Source organism: Solanum dulcamara, chromosome 5 (assembly GCF_947179165.1).
Source record: "Solanum dulcamara chromosome 5, daSolDulc1.2, whole genome shotgun sequence".
Classification (NCBI taxonomy): domain Eukaryota; kingdom Viridiplantae; phylum Streptophyta; class Magnoliopsida; order Solanales; family Solanaceae; genus Solanum; species Solanum dulcamara.
The window spans coordinates 76,952,386-76,967,465 of record NC_077241.1 but is presented as its reverse complement, the minus strand read 5'-3'; the positions used below and the strand labels follow the sequence as shown (position 1 = coordinate 76,967,465).

The 15,080-nt window shown below is 30.7% G+C and overlaps 1 protein-coding gene across 1 annotated transcript; it reads left to right on the top strand.

Annotated features, from left to right (window-relative positions):
- Nucleotides 1-11,301: 11,301 nt before the first annotated feature.
- LOC129889982 (F-box protein PP2-A12-like) lies at nt 11,302-14,067 on the top strand. Its single transcript, XM_055965470.1, has 3 exons — nt 11,302-11,748; nt 12,391-12,509; nt 13,421-14,067. Exons 1-3 carry the CDS (start codon nt 11,422-11,424, stop codon nt 13,842-13,844), a joined length of 870 nt encoding a protein of 289 aa, XP_055821445.1. The 5' UTR covers nt 11,302-11,421; the 3' UTR covers nt 13,845-14,067.
- The last annotated feature ends 1,013 nt before the right edge of the window (nt 14,068-15,080 follow it).

Genomic DNA, 15,080 nt, shown 5'->3' with positions numbered 1-15,080 from the left:
TTGTCCATCACAAGATATTTGTGTAGTTGGTTGAACAAAATTGAAAATATGGACATGCAAATCTCACATCAACCATAATAATTGTGTTACCCTTTTTGGCTATTTCATTGGTCTTCCCCTAATTATGTTCCTTTGTTTTCCACAATAGTTTTCTTTCACTTTCTCATTACCAACCAACACATATAATTAGAGGAGTCTAATAATATGCAAATTAAAATAATAGATGGGGACTTTTTCGGAAGGATGGAGATATTCAAGATGAAATAGACTGGATCAAAATAAACTAAATAATGAATCATAATTCAATTCGAAAGGATAGAATTATTTAAATTTTTTGGAAGAATAGTTATTTAAGTTGAAATAGACTGAATCATTACTTGATATGTTCAGACTTGGATAGAGCAAGTTCTTCTTTTTTCCTCGTGTTGGTACATAGGAAACTTATTACTTTTGATAGTAAATTATTATAAATTTTTAAAATTATGGCCCTCAAAATACCACGTTTTCCACATCCTAAATGATTAATTTAATCAGCTGCGTCAACAGCCACAATTTGTTTTGTTTTTTTTCTCTCTTATTAAATAAATAAAGAAATAAAGAGATTCTCCTCTTTACGAAAAGAAAACCAAACAGTAAATTGTTGTTACTATCACAATAAATCTTTTATAAGATTTTTATTCAGTTTCTGTCATAATCGTTTAGCATGGGAATAACTTATTAAACATAACTGCGTGGAAATTGTTAGAATCACAAATTAAAGAATATAGAATAATTAGCCACTATATAACTACGTACTATGTCTCCCCATCACTCAAAGTGGAATATGACAAGGAATTCAATCGAATATCACTCCCAGTAGAATTGACAAGCAATTCAATCGAATATAACATTTTTTTCACATGCCTTGTATATTTGGTGTTAATATTGAAATTCTATTAGAATTTGTATTCATGAAAATTTTATATTACGATAAAATACTTGTTAAATTAGATTGTAATTTTAATTCATACTTCAAAAGTTAACTTAAAGAAATGAGGATTGTCAAATCTTATACAGAGCTCAAAAATCTATTTATTCACCGTCGTGAGACATTCCATTCATCACCACCACCACCCTTTCTTCGTGCTTGGATTCAAATATTTTTTATCGAAGGTTCTACTATCCGATCCTATGTGTGTCCATTCATGAATCATGGGTATTTCCATCCCCCACAACTCTCAAATTTCCTGGGGGCCAATATCGGCAAAAATGCAAAAGAAATGTTAGGTATATAAGTATATCTTATGTCATATTGACGTATGTTAAGGTCGTGCAGATCTAGGTTCAGAGTAGACAATATCACTAACGGAATGGACCGTTATACATGATATCAAATACAGGTTCATCTCTATATGGGCTTCCAATTATCCACGCTCCAATTTGGCCTTGAGCGTGTAGGGGAATATTAGAATGGGTTAAAGTGCCACGACCATAATTTTTAGTGTACATGATAATATAAATTTTGTTACATATTTTTTAACAAAAAGAATACCTACGTATCGTGTTAGTTCACGTACCTATACATTATCAATGGATCACAATAAGGAGTCGAGAACTCTAGAAAATGTATAATTGATGTTCCTTTTCACACAAATAATTATCAGATTACTTAACATACCTAATTATGATTTTGTGGTCCTAAATGTTACTTTAATCTGTGGTCATGCATGTGATTACTTTGGGCATAATGTTAGTTGAGATACAAAAGATATTAAGTGATGTGACAAATGCAATTTTTCTTTTTTCTCCTATCTTCCCAACTGTATTATTAATATTGGTTCTTAAATAAAGATTATTCAACTTGTGTTGTGAAATAGTTTATGGGTTTGTGGTTGTCCATTATCATTTTTTTCTATCCACTAATGTTCTTTTATTTTTTTTCCTACACAATGATATTGTCACTTAGTGTCCATCATTGTGTTTCTATTATTATACCTTTCTCCTTAACACATTCGGCTATAAATAGCCTTATGCGTTATGGAATTAATACACAGATTCTATTAACTTTCTCTTTCTCTTATTGTTTCTCTTTCTTATTAATTTGCTAAGATAGTTTATTTTATAACACGTTATCAGCACGAAGTCTCTTATAAGATATGTGAAGTTATCTTCATCTTAATATTTTTGAATGGATGATTCATTGTATACTGCATTAAGTGCAAAATAAGATAAGCCTGAGATTTAGTGTAATCTAAGAATGATAAAAAGAGATATCCAATTATGCATAGCAATAAACTGTTATGACAAGTATAAGAGATAAATAAAATGAAAGATCGATTATTAATATTGAAGACATATTTATTAAGTGACAGGGAGTTTGAGATATATTTTATTGAAATTTAATTCATTTATTCATATAATATAAGGTGGTAGTAAAATTTATTAATTAATGAAAATAATTTTTCTTATTAAAATATCATATAAGTTGTTCTTAATTTTTAATAGTTAAAATTTTATTAGTTTAATCTAATTTAAATATTTTTATGATAGTTTTCATCATGTCAAACTAGTCAAAATTGAAGTTCGTGGCACTTGATATTTTTTGCAAAAATTATTTGTTATAGGTACTTGATGCCGAAATTCACCTTACTACTAAGGGTCTTGGTGATGCTATAATCAAAGGAAATAAAACATCAAGTCAGGATAAAGCGAAGGCTATGATTTTCCTTCGTCATCATCTGGATGAAAGCCTGAAGGTTGAATACTTGACATTGAAAGATCCACTTGAATTGTGAAAAGGTTTAAAAAGAAGGTATGACCACCTTAGGGCAGTGGTATTTCCAAAGGCTCGTTATGAGTGGATGCACTTACGATTTCAAGATTTTAAAACTGTAATTGAGTATAATTTTGTTGTATTTAGAATAACTTCCCAATTGAAATTATGTGGGAAAACTATAAATGATGAGGACATATTGAAAAAGACACCAACTACTTTTTATGCCTCTAATGTGATATTACAGTAGCAATATCGTGAAAAAAGATTTCAGAAATACTCTGAATTGATCCCATGCCTTCTAGTGGTTGAGCAACATAATACTCTTTTAATGAAAAATCATGAAGCTCGTCCCACTAGAACTGCTCCATTACCGGAAGCAAATTTGGTAGAAGCATATGGCCAGTCTGAAAGAAGACAAAATAAAAACTAATGCCACAATAATATGTGTGGACGTGACAATGATAGAAGACGATATAATAATCGTCGTGGTGGTGATCAACATAAAAGGGAGAATAATATGAGTTCTCAAAGTGGTCCTTCAAGAAGTAACTATCATCGTTGTGGCATGAAAGGCCACTGAAAAAATGAATGTCGGACGCTTGAGCATTTTGTCAGGCTTTATCAAAATTCCTTCAAAAGAAAGACAAATAAAAGTGGTACCTCTTCTTCTAATTCTCGGATAGAGTTACACTTGACATTTGAAAAATAATGTTAAAGCAGAACCTTCACAAGTATATAGTGATAATATTGAAGCGAATTTAGCTTTGAAGGATGATGATTTTAATGACCTCAATGATATTACTCATTTTGAGGTTGAAGACTTCTTTGAGATCATAGTTGATGTTTATTTTATTGTATGATTTACAATATGTACTTTTGCTTATCATATTTTTACGTACTTTTGCTTATCATATTTTTACGTTTATATATTTAAAAAGAAAAAAAAAAGACTTAAGTTTTCTAGCAATATTGTTATTTATTTTATCTCTTATAATGTATTTTAATTTTATGAAGATAAATAAATTTCTCAATCTTCAATTTGATCCAAGATGAATAATGGAGATATGTGTCTTTTAGATAGTGCTACAACGCACACTATAGTAAGAGAAAAGAAATATTTCTCTCATTTGGTTATGAAAGGGGCAATGTTAATATAATATCTGATAGTACAAAAATAATTGAGGACTCTGAAAAAGCAGTCTTATCACATCTGTGGAAAAATATTGGCTATTAAGAATGATTTGTGTTGTAGTAAGTCTCAAAGAAACTTATTAAGTTTCAAGGTTATTCATCAAAATGATTATCATTTTGAGACTGTTATTGAAGGAAATATTGAGTACCTTTATATTACGACAATAAAAGCGAAAAAAAGATTTGTGCATGAAAAATTACCTGCACTTTCTTCTGGGTTATACCACACAAGTATTGATGTGGTTGAATCACATACCATGGTAAATAAAAGATTTATTGTCCATAATAATTTTATCATTTGGCATAACTCGTTGGGCCATTTTGGTTATAATATGATGCGCAGAATTATTGAGAATTCTCTTGTGTTGCTTATTCTCAAGGAAAATTGATTATTAAACCATAGGTAACTAAGGTTGGGATTAAATTTCCTGCATTTCTGAAATGTATACATGGTGATATATGTGGGTCAATTCACCTTTCATGTGGACCATTGAAATATTTGATTGTTTTGGTGGATGCATCTACAAGATGGTCACATGTGTGTTTATTATCAACTTGCAACATGCCTTTTGCGAGATTGTTAGATCAAATTATAAGGTTAAGGGCACAATTTCCAGATTATGCAATAAAAATAATTTGTCTTGATAATTCCGATGAATTTACATCTCAATCCTTTAATAATTATTGTATGTCGATTGGAGTAAAAGTTAAACATCTTATCGCTCATGTTCATACTCAAAATGGTCTAGCAGAATCATTAATTAAACGTCTCTAGTTGATAGCTATACCATTACTAATGAGGACAAAACTTCCTCTTTCAATATGGGGTCATGCTATTTTGCATGCGGCAACACTTGTGCACATAAGGCCAACCAATTTTCATGAATTTTCTCCATTACAGTTGGCTTTTGGGAAGGAGCCAAACATTTCCCATCTTAAAATTTTTGGGTGTGCGATATATGTTCCAATTGCTCCACCACATCACACAAAGATGGGTCCTCAAAGAATGTTGAAAATATATGTTGGGTATAAATCTCCTTCTATAATAAAATATTTGGAACCTATGACTGAAGATTTATTTACGGCAAAATTCGCTGATTTTTATTTTGATGAATTAGTATACCTAACATTAGGGGCAGAACATTAGCAATTGGAAAATGAGATAGATTGAAATTCATTGTCACTATCTTATTTAGATCCTCGAACAAATCAATGTGAGCAAGAAGTTCAAAATTTGATTTATTTGTAGAATATTGCAAATCAACTGTCGGATGCATTTACTAATCTTCCATGGGTTACTAAATCACATATTCCAGCTGCTAATGTTCAAGTTCGAGATGATGTCCAGGCAGGACAACTTATACAGGCAAATGAGTCTAGGCCACGCTTAAAACGTGGAAGACCAATTTGTTACAAAGATAAAAATCCCCAAAAAAGGAAATGAATAAATGATCAAGATGATCATAATTTGAAGAAAATTGTTCAAGAAGAGCCCAGAGACATAACAAATGGTGATACCACCGAGGAGGTCCAAGTACCTAAAAATAATGAGAATGAAGAAATCTCAATAAGTTATGTCTCGATAGGAAAAAGGTGAAACTGAAATGATATCGTGGTCAATAATATTTTTGCTTATAATGTTGCCATTGAAATAATGCAACAAGATAAGGATCTTGAACCAAAATCTATCGATAAATGTAGACAGAGAAATGATTGGTCAAAATGGAAAGATGCAATTCAAGTAGAGTTAACTTCACTTGAAAAACATAAAGTTTTTGTATCAATAATCCTAACACGTGAAGGTGTCAAACCAGTAGGGTACAAATGGATTTTTATGCATAAACGAAATGAAAAAGGTGAAGTCGTAAGATATAAAACACGACTTGTAGCCCAAGAATTTTTGCAAAGATCTGACATTGACTATATGGAAACATATTCCCCTGTGGTGGATGCAGTTACCTTCAGGTATCTAATGAATTTGACAGATCATGAAAGGCTTGAAATGCACCTAATGAGCGTGATCACTGCCTATTTATATGGCTCATTGGACCACGATATTTTTATGAAAATTCTTGAAAGATTCAAAGTGTCTAAAGCATACAAGAATTGTCGAGAAACTTATTCAATAAAGCTTAAGAAATTCTAATACGGGTTGAAACAATCAGGACGAATTTGGTACAATCGTCTTAGCGAATATTTGCTATAAGAAGGATTTAGAAATGATCCAGTTTGCCCTTGTGTCTTTATGAAAAGATCTGAATCAAAATATAATAGTCATTCATGAAGCAAGTCGAGAATGCGGTTGGTTAATATCAATAACTCAACACATTCAAGAAACATGTGGCCTTTTTTTGAAAAGAGACGTTCCAATAATATTGTATAAAGTCAATGCTGCATGTATAGCTCAACTGGAGGGAGGATATATCAAAGGAGACAGAACAAAATATATTTCACCAAAATTCTTCTTTACTCATGATCTTCAAAAAAAGGGTGAAATATATGTTCAATAAGTTCGTTCAAGTGACAATTTAACAGATATGTTTATCAAGGCATTGCCAACTTCAACCTTTGAGAAAATGAGATACAAAATTGGAATGCATCATCTTCGAGATATTAAGTGATGTTCTCATCAAGGGGAGTAAAATACGTGCTATACTCTTTTTCCTTTATCCAAAATTTTGTCTCACTGGATTTTTCTAGTAAGGTTTTATTGAGGCAGCAATCAAGCTGTATTACCAGATGTGTGTACTCCTTTTTCTTTACTAGGATTTTTTCCACTGAATTTTTTTCTAGTAAGCTTTTAACGAGGCACAACATCTATGGATGTTTAGGATAAATATGCATATTTTATTTTGTAAAGTTTTTAATGAGGTACATTACATATGGACATCTAAGGAGAGTGTTGTGAAATAGTTTGTGGCTGTCCATTATCACTTTCCCCTACCAACTAATGTTTCTTCTACTTTTTCCCTACACAATGATGTTGACACTTAATGGCCATCGTTGTGTTTCTATTATTATAGCTTTCTCCTTAACACATTCGGCTATAAATAGCCTTATGTGTTATGGAATTAATACACATATTCTATCAACTCTCTCTTTCTCTTATTGTCTCTTTTTCTTATTAATTTGCTAAGATACCAATGTCCTATGTGGCATAATACACGTAGGATGTCACGTAGAACATAAAATTGCCATGTAGGACGAATGTGTATTTGTTTTAGTTTTGGATAGTTAAAGTGGTTACTTTTGCACTGATAAAGCTTAGAGGCCATAGTTGCCAGCTGAATTCGGGTCAAAGGTCATATTTATGGATTATGCCTATTTCAAATGTGCAATATTTGAAATTTTCTGATTAAAAATAAAAGAATTTCAATTATCACACCATAATTTATGTTGAGAGAGACTTGAGCCTCAACAAAATCTTCAAAGGTGGATTCTGGTGTTTTGTGATGGTTCTAAAAAATATAGTAACTTTTATTCGTAATTTGTATGAGAAATTTAGTAAATATATAAAAACTATGAATTGGGGATCTATAAACAAAACGTAATATTGATCTAATTATAAAAAGAAGAACATGTCAAGTTCTACCTCCCTCTTGGTTGAGGATTCAAAATTTCAAATCCCCGTGATCACCATGCAGACTCTTATCACTCTTTAAATTTTAAATCCGTCTCTAAACACGCTTTTATGGTTGCCTAATAAGTTGGAGGTTCAAGTAAGCAAATACACTTAAAAGAACTGTAAATACACTGTTTATTCACTCAACTTAATTAAAAAAACTAGTGGCAATATGTATTAATTTTTAATACATCATTATTTTATTGAGTTAGTAGCAATTAATTTTAATTCCACACACACACTGACCATTAGCCACGTGGCACAAGATACAATGAGCTGTTATTTAGTTGGCGGAATCCAGCGGTGGCCCTCTAAAAAATTTAAGAAAAAACGTTCTTTACGCGCTTAAAATGAGTGCAACACACGCAATGTGCCAAGTCAATACAAAGTGTCAAAATGACACATCGGAATCTTACTTAAAGTGTCTAAAATAAATAAAACTTAATTAAGATATCTAAGTAAAAGTTGGTGTCAACTTTAAGGGCAGCCTATTTAATTTGCTGACTCATACACACGTAGAGGTGGCTACATACATCATACATACCCCTATCACTGGTTTGCCACGTATTATTTCGAAATTTAAAAATATTAAAATAAATACAATAGACCCCACCTAAATATTTTAATTTGTCAATGCAACCTACTATATTATTTTAATTTTGTTGTAAGACTTTTTATACGCAAAAACGGAACACTGATTTGATATGTATAGAGTATTTTTTTCAGTTTATAAATAAAATAATATACGCAGTGGTTTTCAACAGGATCACGGTTTCATACTAAAGTGGACTTTAATGTTAGATTGGATAATAAATATTTTTATTTTTAAATTCAAAAAACTACAACTTAAGTTCAATTCAAATTAGTTCGACTTTTTTGAATTCTTTGTTTTAAGTTTATAAGTTGAGTTGCTTTTTCTTTTTGCAAAGTAAATACCTAAAATATATTAAATTATTTTAATAATATCTTATTTTTTTCTACCATAACACAAATAAGATATACATGTAAGTAATGAAACTATTTTCACATAAATTCTTCGCAATAGAAGCATTAAGACCTGAGAATTAACAAGTCCAAATATAATAAAATTATGTCCAAATTAAAATTATTTTGACTGTCAATTACATATGTATTATTATTTGAATATATGAGAATCTCATGAAGTCTAGTCCGTAATCCTAGTTGAATCTAAAGTTTTTAAAAATTAAATTCGAATTTCAAACTAAAATTCAAAAAACAAAAATTAATGTTGGCTCTAATCAGAAGCTGCCTTGGAAAATCGGGGGGCTTTGATTATATCCGAACTATACTTTTTATTATTTTTTTGTTTGATATTTAATACTCGCTTTAAATTTTGCGTTGAAAAATCCAATGTTTACATTTTGGGGGGGGGGGGGGGGGGGGCATTAGGGAGTAGAATCCAAAACTTCTCATAAAAAATGAAAATGAATAAATACTTGTCATTGTTGCCTCAATATTTAATATGGTAAAACAAAAATACTTTTTAGGATAAAATAAAAGTATTTGAGTCCACTGAACTCACATAATATCTTAAGAAATTTAATTTCTTATTGTATTTGAGGTTATAAAGTATTTACTTCTAGAATAAAATGGATAAACTATTAAAAAAGTAATAGTATCTCAAATTTCAATAATTTCAGTGAATTCAAAAGTCAACAACGAAATCACATAAAAACTCAACTTTGATATAAGAAAATATATGAAGAAGAGAGAAAATTCAATAGTAAAAATTGAGGAAGAAAACCCCTCTGTTTATAGTCAACAAATGATAGTATGAAAAAATATTAATTATGTCTTATCGGAGAGGTTACAACCCTTTGAAAAACAATTTTTTTTAGAACAGTCATAACACGTTAGAAAAAGTACAATCTTTCGTAAAGATTACAATCCTTTGAAAAAAAACAAAATCTTTAAAAAGGGTTAAAAATCTTTTTAAAAAATATAATCTTTTATAAAAATAATATTTTTTTTTATTTTTTAATTCACACATTTAAAATCCAACAATAAAAACAACATGATCCTTCCTATATTTGCCCAAAGTATTCCTACCCAGCCGAAAGTGCACATAAAAAGAAAAGAGAGTGCAAATACAGTTCATAATTGTGTTTTTAAAAAGCTGGTTCGGTAATTATAGAATTAATACACATGTTTATCAACAAACATCTTTATAAAAATGGCAAATTAGTGACCGACCATAAACCAAGTTTTTATTTAAATTAGAAAAAGCAATGATCTTGATAGTGCAATTTATAGCAGAAATATATGTGATCGGAAAGTTTATCACACCTTGTTTGAGGGTTGTTACGTACTATATTTTATTGTATTAGTAATTTAAATATGATATTTATTTTTAATTATTACTTAAATTTTATTATATCGTATTGCTTCGTAAGGATATCAATTTACGTTGTCGCTGGCTACTCATCATCATTTGCAGAAACAATTTGCTTGATTATCTATTAACCAATAATTTACTACTTAAATTTGTAGCCTCAACTATATAGAGAATATTTCTGTTAGAACTCCTTACACACTTCACAAATTTAAAAATAAACTATAGAATAGAATTAATTGCCATGTATAATACCTTGTCTTCCAGAAAATTCTATGCCTTCTACACTTGTTTTTCGAGTTCAATAAAATAAAAACGATTAGATTTGTCCTTATTCACCTAAAGAATAGAAAGAAGAGGATAATTAAGATTAGGCAGGCTGGTATAACCCCAAAAAAAAAAGCAGATAAAATTGATTCTTTTTCTTCCTATTTCGACTTTATTTCCTTCATATTTTTATTTCTCACAAGAAAAGGAAAAAAACTACTTTAAACAAGGTAGAAGATTGTTTCGTTCTAAATAGTTATTTACTTACTAAAAAAATATTCTCTACACAAAATTATTTTCATCAATTTTTTTGATGGCCAACTATTTGTGCCAATAAATTAAGTTTGTTCTAGAAATATAATTTTACAAAAAAATAAACAAATCATGAATTTTTGCAAATTCACTCTTTATTGTTCTTATTAAAGAGTGTATATTAAATACCAGCTAATAAAAATCTAAAAAATACAACCACAAATTTGATTTTTTAAGAATAATCCAAAAGGCTTAAACATATATTCCACCTATCGTAATTGATGTGACATATTTTGAATTTTGAGAGTTGAATAATTTAATTTTGATCATAAATTTAAATATGAAATATCTATGTATTTAAACTAAAATTTACATATTAAAAATTTACTATAAATCACAAAAATTAATAATTTAAGCTATTTAAAAAATAAGTAAAAAATCATAATCTAATAAATATTATTTAAATTACGAAATTTGAAAAATACTACGTTGGTACGAAAGGAGTAATTAATACTAGTAGTAATTTAAATTCCTTATCTATGACAAAATATTAGTCAAATTTTGTCAAGGTTATCCAATTATCCTTTTGTATTAATTATCCATTTACATTTTTTTCCCTTCAAATTATCAATTTTTTAATCTAATCCAATTACTACTATATTACTAGGTACTCCCCTAATCTATACACCCCTACCCCAGCCCCACCCCCACGCCCACCACACTTGTCTTCCTCTTTTTCTTTCTTGGCGCAGAATCCAAAAAAGAAAAAAAATACACAAGAGTCACAGTCCAATTCTATACACACACACACACACACGCATATATACACACACACACACATCCACTTTCCATCTCCAGCTGTATTTTTTTTTTGGTCTTTCAGTTCTTCTCTTTAATATCCATATCACATTTTCTTGATTTTCATCTTTCTGTGTTGAAGAATTTGAGATTTTTCTCTAATTTTTACAAAAAAAACCCATCATGGGTTCTTCGTTTTCTTTCTTGATTCCTCAGTTTTCATCTACTGTTATTCAGAAAAATCATCCTGGTCTTGGTGATTTGCCGGAAAGCTGTGTAGCTTCAGTTCTTGTATATATGGACCCGCCTCAGATCTGTAAATTATCTATGCTTAATAGGGCTTTTAGGGGTGCTTCTTCTGCTGATTTTGTATGGGAATCGAAGTTGCCGATGAATTATAACTCTATTATTCAAAGGGTTTTTGCTGGTCGAAATTTTCCGTCTAATTTGTGTAAAAGAGATATTTATGCTAAGCTTTGTCGACCCAATTCTTTTGATGGTGGCACAAAGGTACAATTTTTACTCCTCTTTATGTTTAAATAAGATATTATTTGGGTACCCAATTTATTGATTTTTTTTTATTTTCCCCCCTTTTGATGATTATATGTGGATCTCTTTTTCACTGAAAAATCGAGGTGGTGTTACTGTAGTAGTTGTATGGACATTTTGATAGGTAATCTAAAGGCTCATAATTTAAAGGTGGAAATGATTTGTGTATCCAATTTAGCCAAAAAAAAAAGGTCAACTTTTTTTCCTGAAAATAAAAATTAATATACCATTTACTAGTAAATCTGTACTAGTTTGGTATTGAGGAGTTGTTAAAGTGGTAGTGTTAAATTTGAGTTGTTATTTTAAAGGATGCAGTAGTATTGAAAATTCAGAAGTAATCTAAAGTCTCATAATTTAAGGGTGGAAATAATTTGTGTATCCTATTTAGCAAAAAAAAGGTTAATTTTTTTCCTGAAAATAAATATTATTATACCATTTACTAGTAAATCTGTACTAGTTTGGTATTGAGGCTTTGTTGCTAAGGTGGTAGTATTAAATTTGAAAGGCTGTAATAATAATTTGAAAAGTAATCTTAAGGCTGATTATTTGTTTGAGGGTGGAAATTGAGTTTGATGATTTTATTGTTTTCTGGGATATGTGCAGAAAGTTTGGTTAGATAAGAGAACTGGAAGAGTTTGTATGTCTATATCTTCAAGTGGCTTGGCAATAACGGGCATCGATGATAGGAGATATTGGAGTCGGATTGAAACAGATGAATCAAGGTGAGGGTTCGAGATTTTCTGGCTTTTGATGTTTGTTTAGAGTAAATTGGATGTTTGTATTTGTGTTGTTATTGATGTATGTGTTTTTTAGATAGGATGATCAATTCCAAATGTTTGCCTGTTAGGGGCATTTTCTTTAATAGAAATCCTCCCAACGTGAGTCAACTTGTCTAGCTTGTGAACTGTTAAGTCAGAATAGTGGTTTAACCTATGTTGCCTGTACTCTTCGAAAATGTTTTTCCTCCAAAAATATTTTACTTTTGGAAGATCCGACCCGCACACACCCTTCTCTAGTATGTGAAGTGGAATTGCTTAATGTAGTTTTAAATTTGACATTGCAATATCTAATGATTAATTAGTGTTTTATATGCAAATGATCGATTGGTGGAATAGCCTTGGGGTGTTCATGTTGTCTTTTGCAGTGGTATTATCCTTGCAATCTTATGTTTTGATTGGGTTGTTGTTTCCCGTTGCATCATTTGTAGTGTTGTTTATGCTATGTTTGGATAGACGTCATGGTTCAACATACTCACCAGGGTTCAACATTGCTTGTTATTTGATGGTTCAAGAGTTATGTTACTCGGACTCTCCAAAAACTTTGCCGCTGACGGTGCTTTTGAAGAGTCCGAGCAAACATAGTTCAAGATATACTTCTGCAAAATGTTCAAGTTTCATTCACAACTAATTGTTAGTCCACATGATTTTCCTAGCATGATCAGGAACGCTCTGCAACATTAGTATAAGCGTTGTACTTTCTTGCACATTTTCTTGTTCTAGTGCTGGCTAGACACTAATATGGTAGTAGTAATATCAATTGAGCTTTTGGTTTTATTGCTATATTCTTGTACCGATGTCAAGCTAGTACGTCCTCAGACAGAACGCATAATAATTTCTCCTTTCCGTCCATGCAGATTCAAGTCCGTTGCATATCTCCAACAGATCTGGTGGTTTGAAGCTGATGGAGAGGTTGATTTCCCGTTCCCCGTCGGGTCCTACAGCATATTCTTCAGACTACAAGTAGGACGTGCCTCTCGGAGATTCGGACGCCGAGTCTGCAACTCTGAGCATGTTCATGGGTGGGATAAAAAACCGGTGCGGTTTCAGCTCTCTACATCAGACGGCCAACAAGCTACAACCCAATGTTACTTGAACGAACCTGGAATATGGAAGTATCACCATGTAGGTGACTTTGTTGCCACGGGCTCGGTTGAACCCATGAAAGTTAAATATTCGATGACTCAGATCGATTGTACACATACTAAGGGTGGACTATGTGTAGATTCTGTACTGATATGTCCAGTAGAGTTTACGGAGAGGTTGAAGCAGAGTTTTTGATTTGCTTGATTACCTGTCTCTAGAAGAGTTTTAGTTCTAGTGCTATCCATAGTTTTTTGAGTGGTTAGTAACTTAGTATTAAGGGATAATCATATATTAGACTCAGGCAATTTGTGTAAAATGTGAACAATGGGACATTTTATCCGTTCATTGTACTAAGTTAGCATCTGTTACATTACATACATATCCTTTTGCAATTTCAATTCTAGTAAGTGTTATTTGAGCCGAGTGGTAAGGTTTGCGTAGAATCCTCTTCAGATTTCACTTGTGGGACTTGATTGGGTATGTTGTTGTTGAAAACTTTCTTAGCAGACAGAGGCACCCCTAGTTGTTGAAATGGGAAACAATTTCTCTAGTTCCATGAGGATGTAAGAATTAAGATTTGCATATATTTTACTCTTTTCAAACTCTAGATATTGAAATGGAAAATAATTTTTCATCTCTAAATGTAAGAATTAAGATTTGTTTATATTTCCTCTTTTCAAACTCTAGCTGAACAATGGCATTATGAGGGGAAGTCATTATGGAAATGTAATCTTTCTTAGTGTACAGATGCACCCTTAGATATTGAAATGGTCAATTTCCTTCTGTCTAGTATAGTAAGCATCCTTCACCTCCGATCTTATTTATCACCCACTTTGCTTTGAATAATATATAATTAAATTCACCTCTTTTATTTTAATCTGCTTCACATTAGAAAAATAAGGTGTTTGATCAAGTTCTCTGAAAAATAAAGTGTTTGATCAAGTTCTAAAGAAAAAAATAAGTGTTTATGAGCCTTTAGAAAATAGCAAAAAATATTTTTCAGAAACAAAAAAAAAAGGTACGGTAGCTTTTATAATAAAAAACATTATTTAAAGAAAATAATTTTAAAAATAAATTAATTTTAGAAACTTGATCAAACATGTATGAGTATAGCTCCAAAGGTTTTTATCTTCTGGGTGATGAGGCAATTCTTTCACTACCTGAAATATTAGTTTACCTATTAAAATACCATTGGTCTCTACCTAAGATCCCACAAATCACAATTTTTTATTCACCAAAAAAAAAAAATTAAAAAAAATTCAGTTATCATTTTATTACTGTTTGAGGTTTGCTGTTTTATTTTTCAAAACTCATAAAGGTCAACTTTCAAATCCGCTTCAATCTGGATCATTATAAATTAATGTAGATTTTTTAGAAATCACGTAGTGTAGAGGGTTAATTTTTTTTATTTTTTTTTAGTTTTCAAAAATT

Bases quoted from the DNA above. Each gene is read 5' to 3' on its own strand.
- LOC129889982 (XM_055965470.1), top strand. From the start codon at position 11,422: ATGGGTTCTTCGTTTTCTTTCTTGATTCCTCAGTTTTCATCTACTGTT. The intron at 11,749-12,390 runs GTACAATTTTTA...GGATATGTGCAG, and splicing joins CTTTTGATGGTGGCACAAAG to AAAGTTTGGTTAGATAAGAG. The intron at 12,510-13,420 runs GTGAGGGTTCGA...CCGTCCATGCAG, and splicing joins ATTGAAACAGATGAATCAAG to ATTCAAGTCCGTTGCATATC.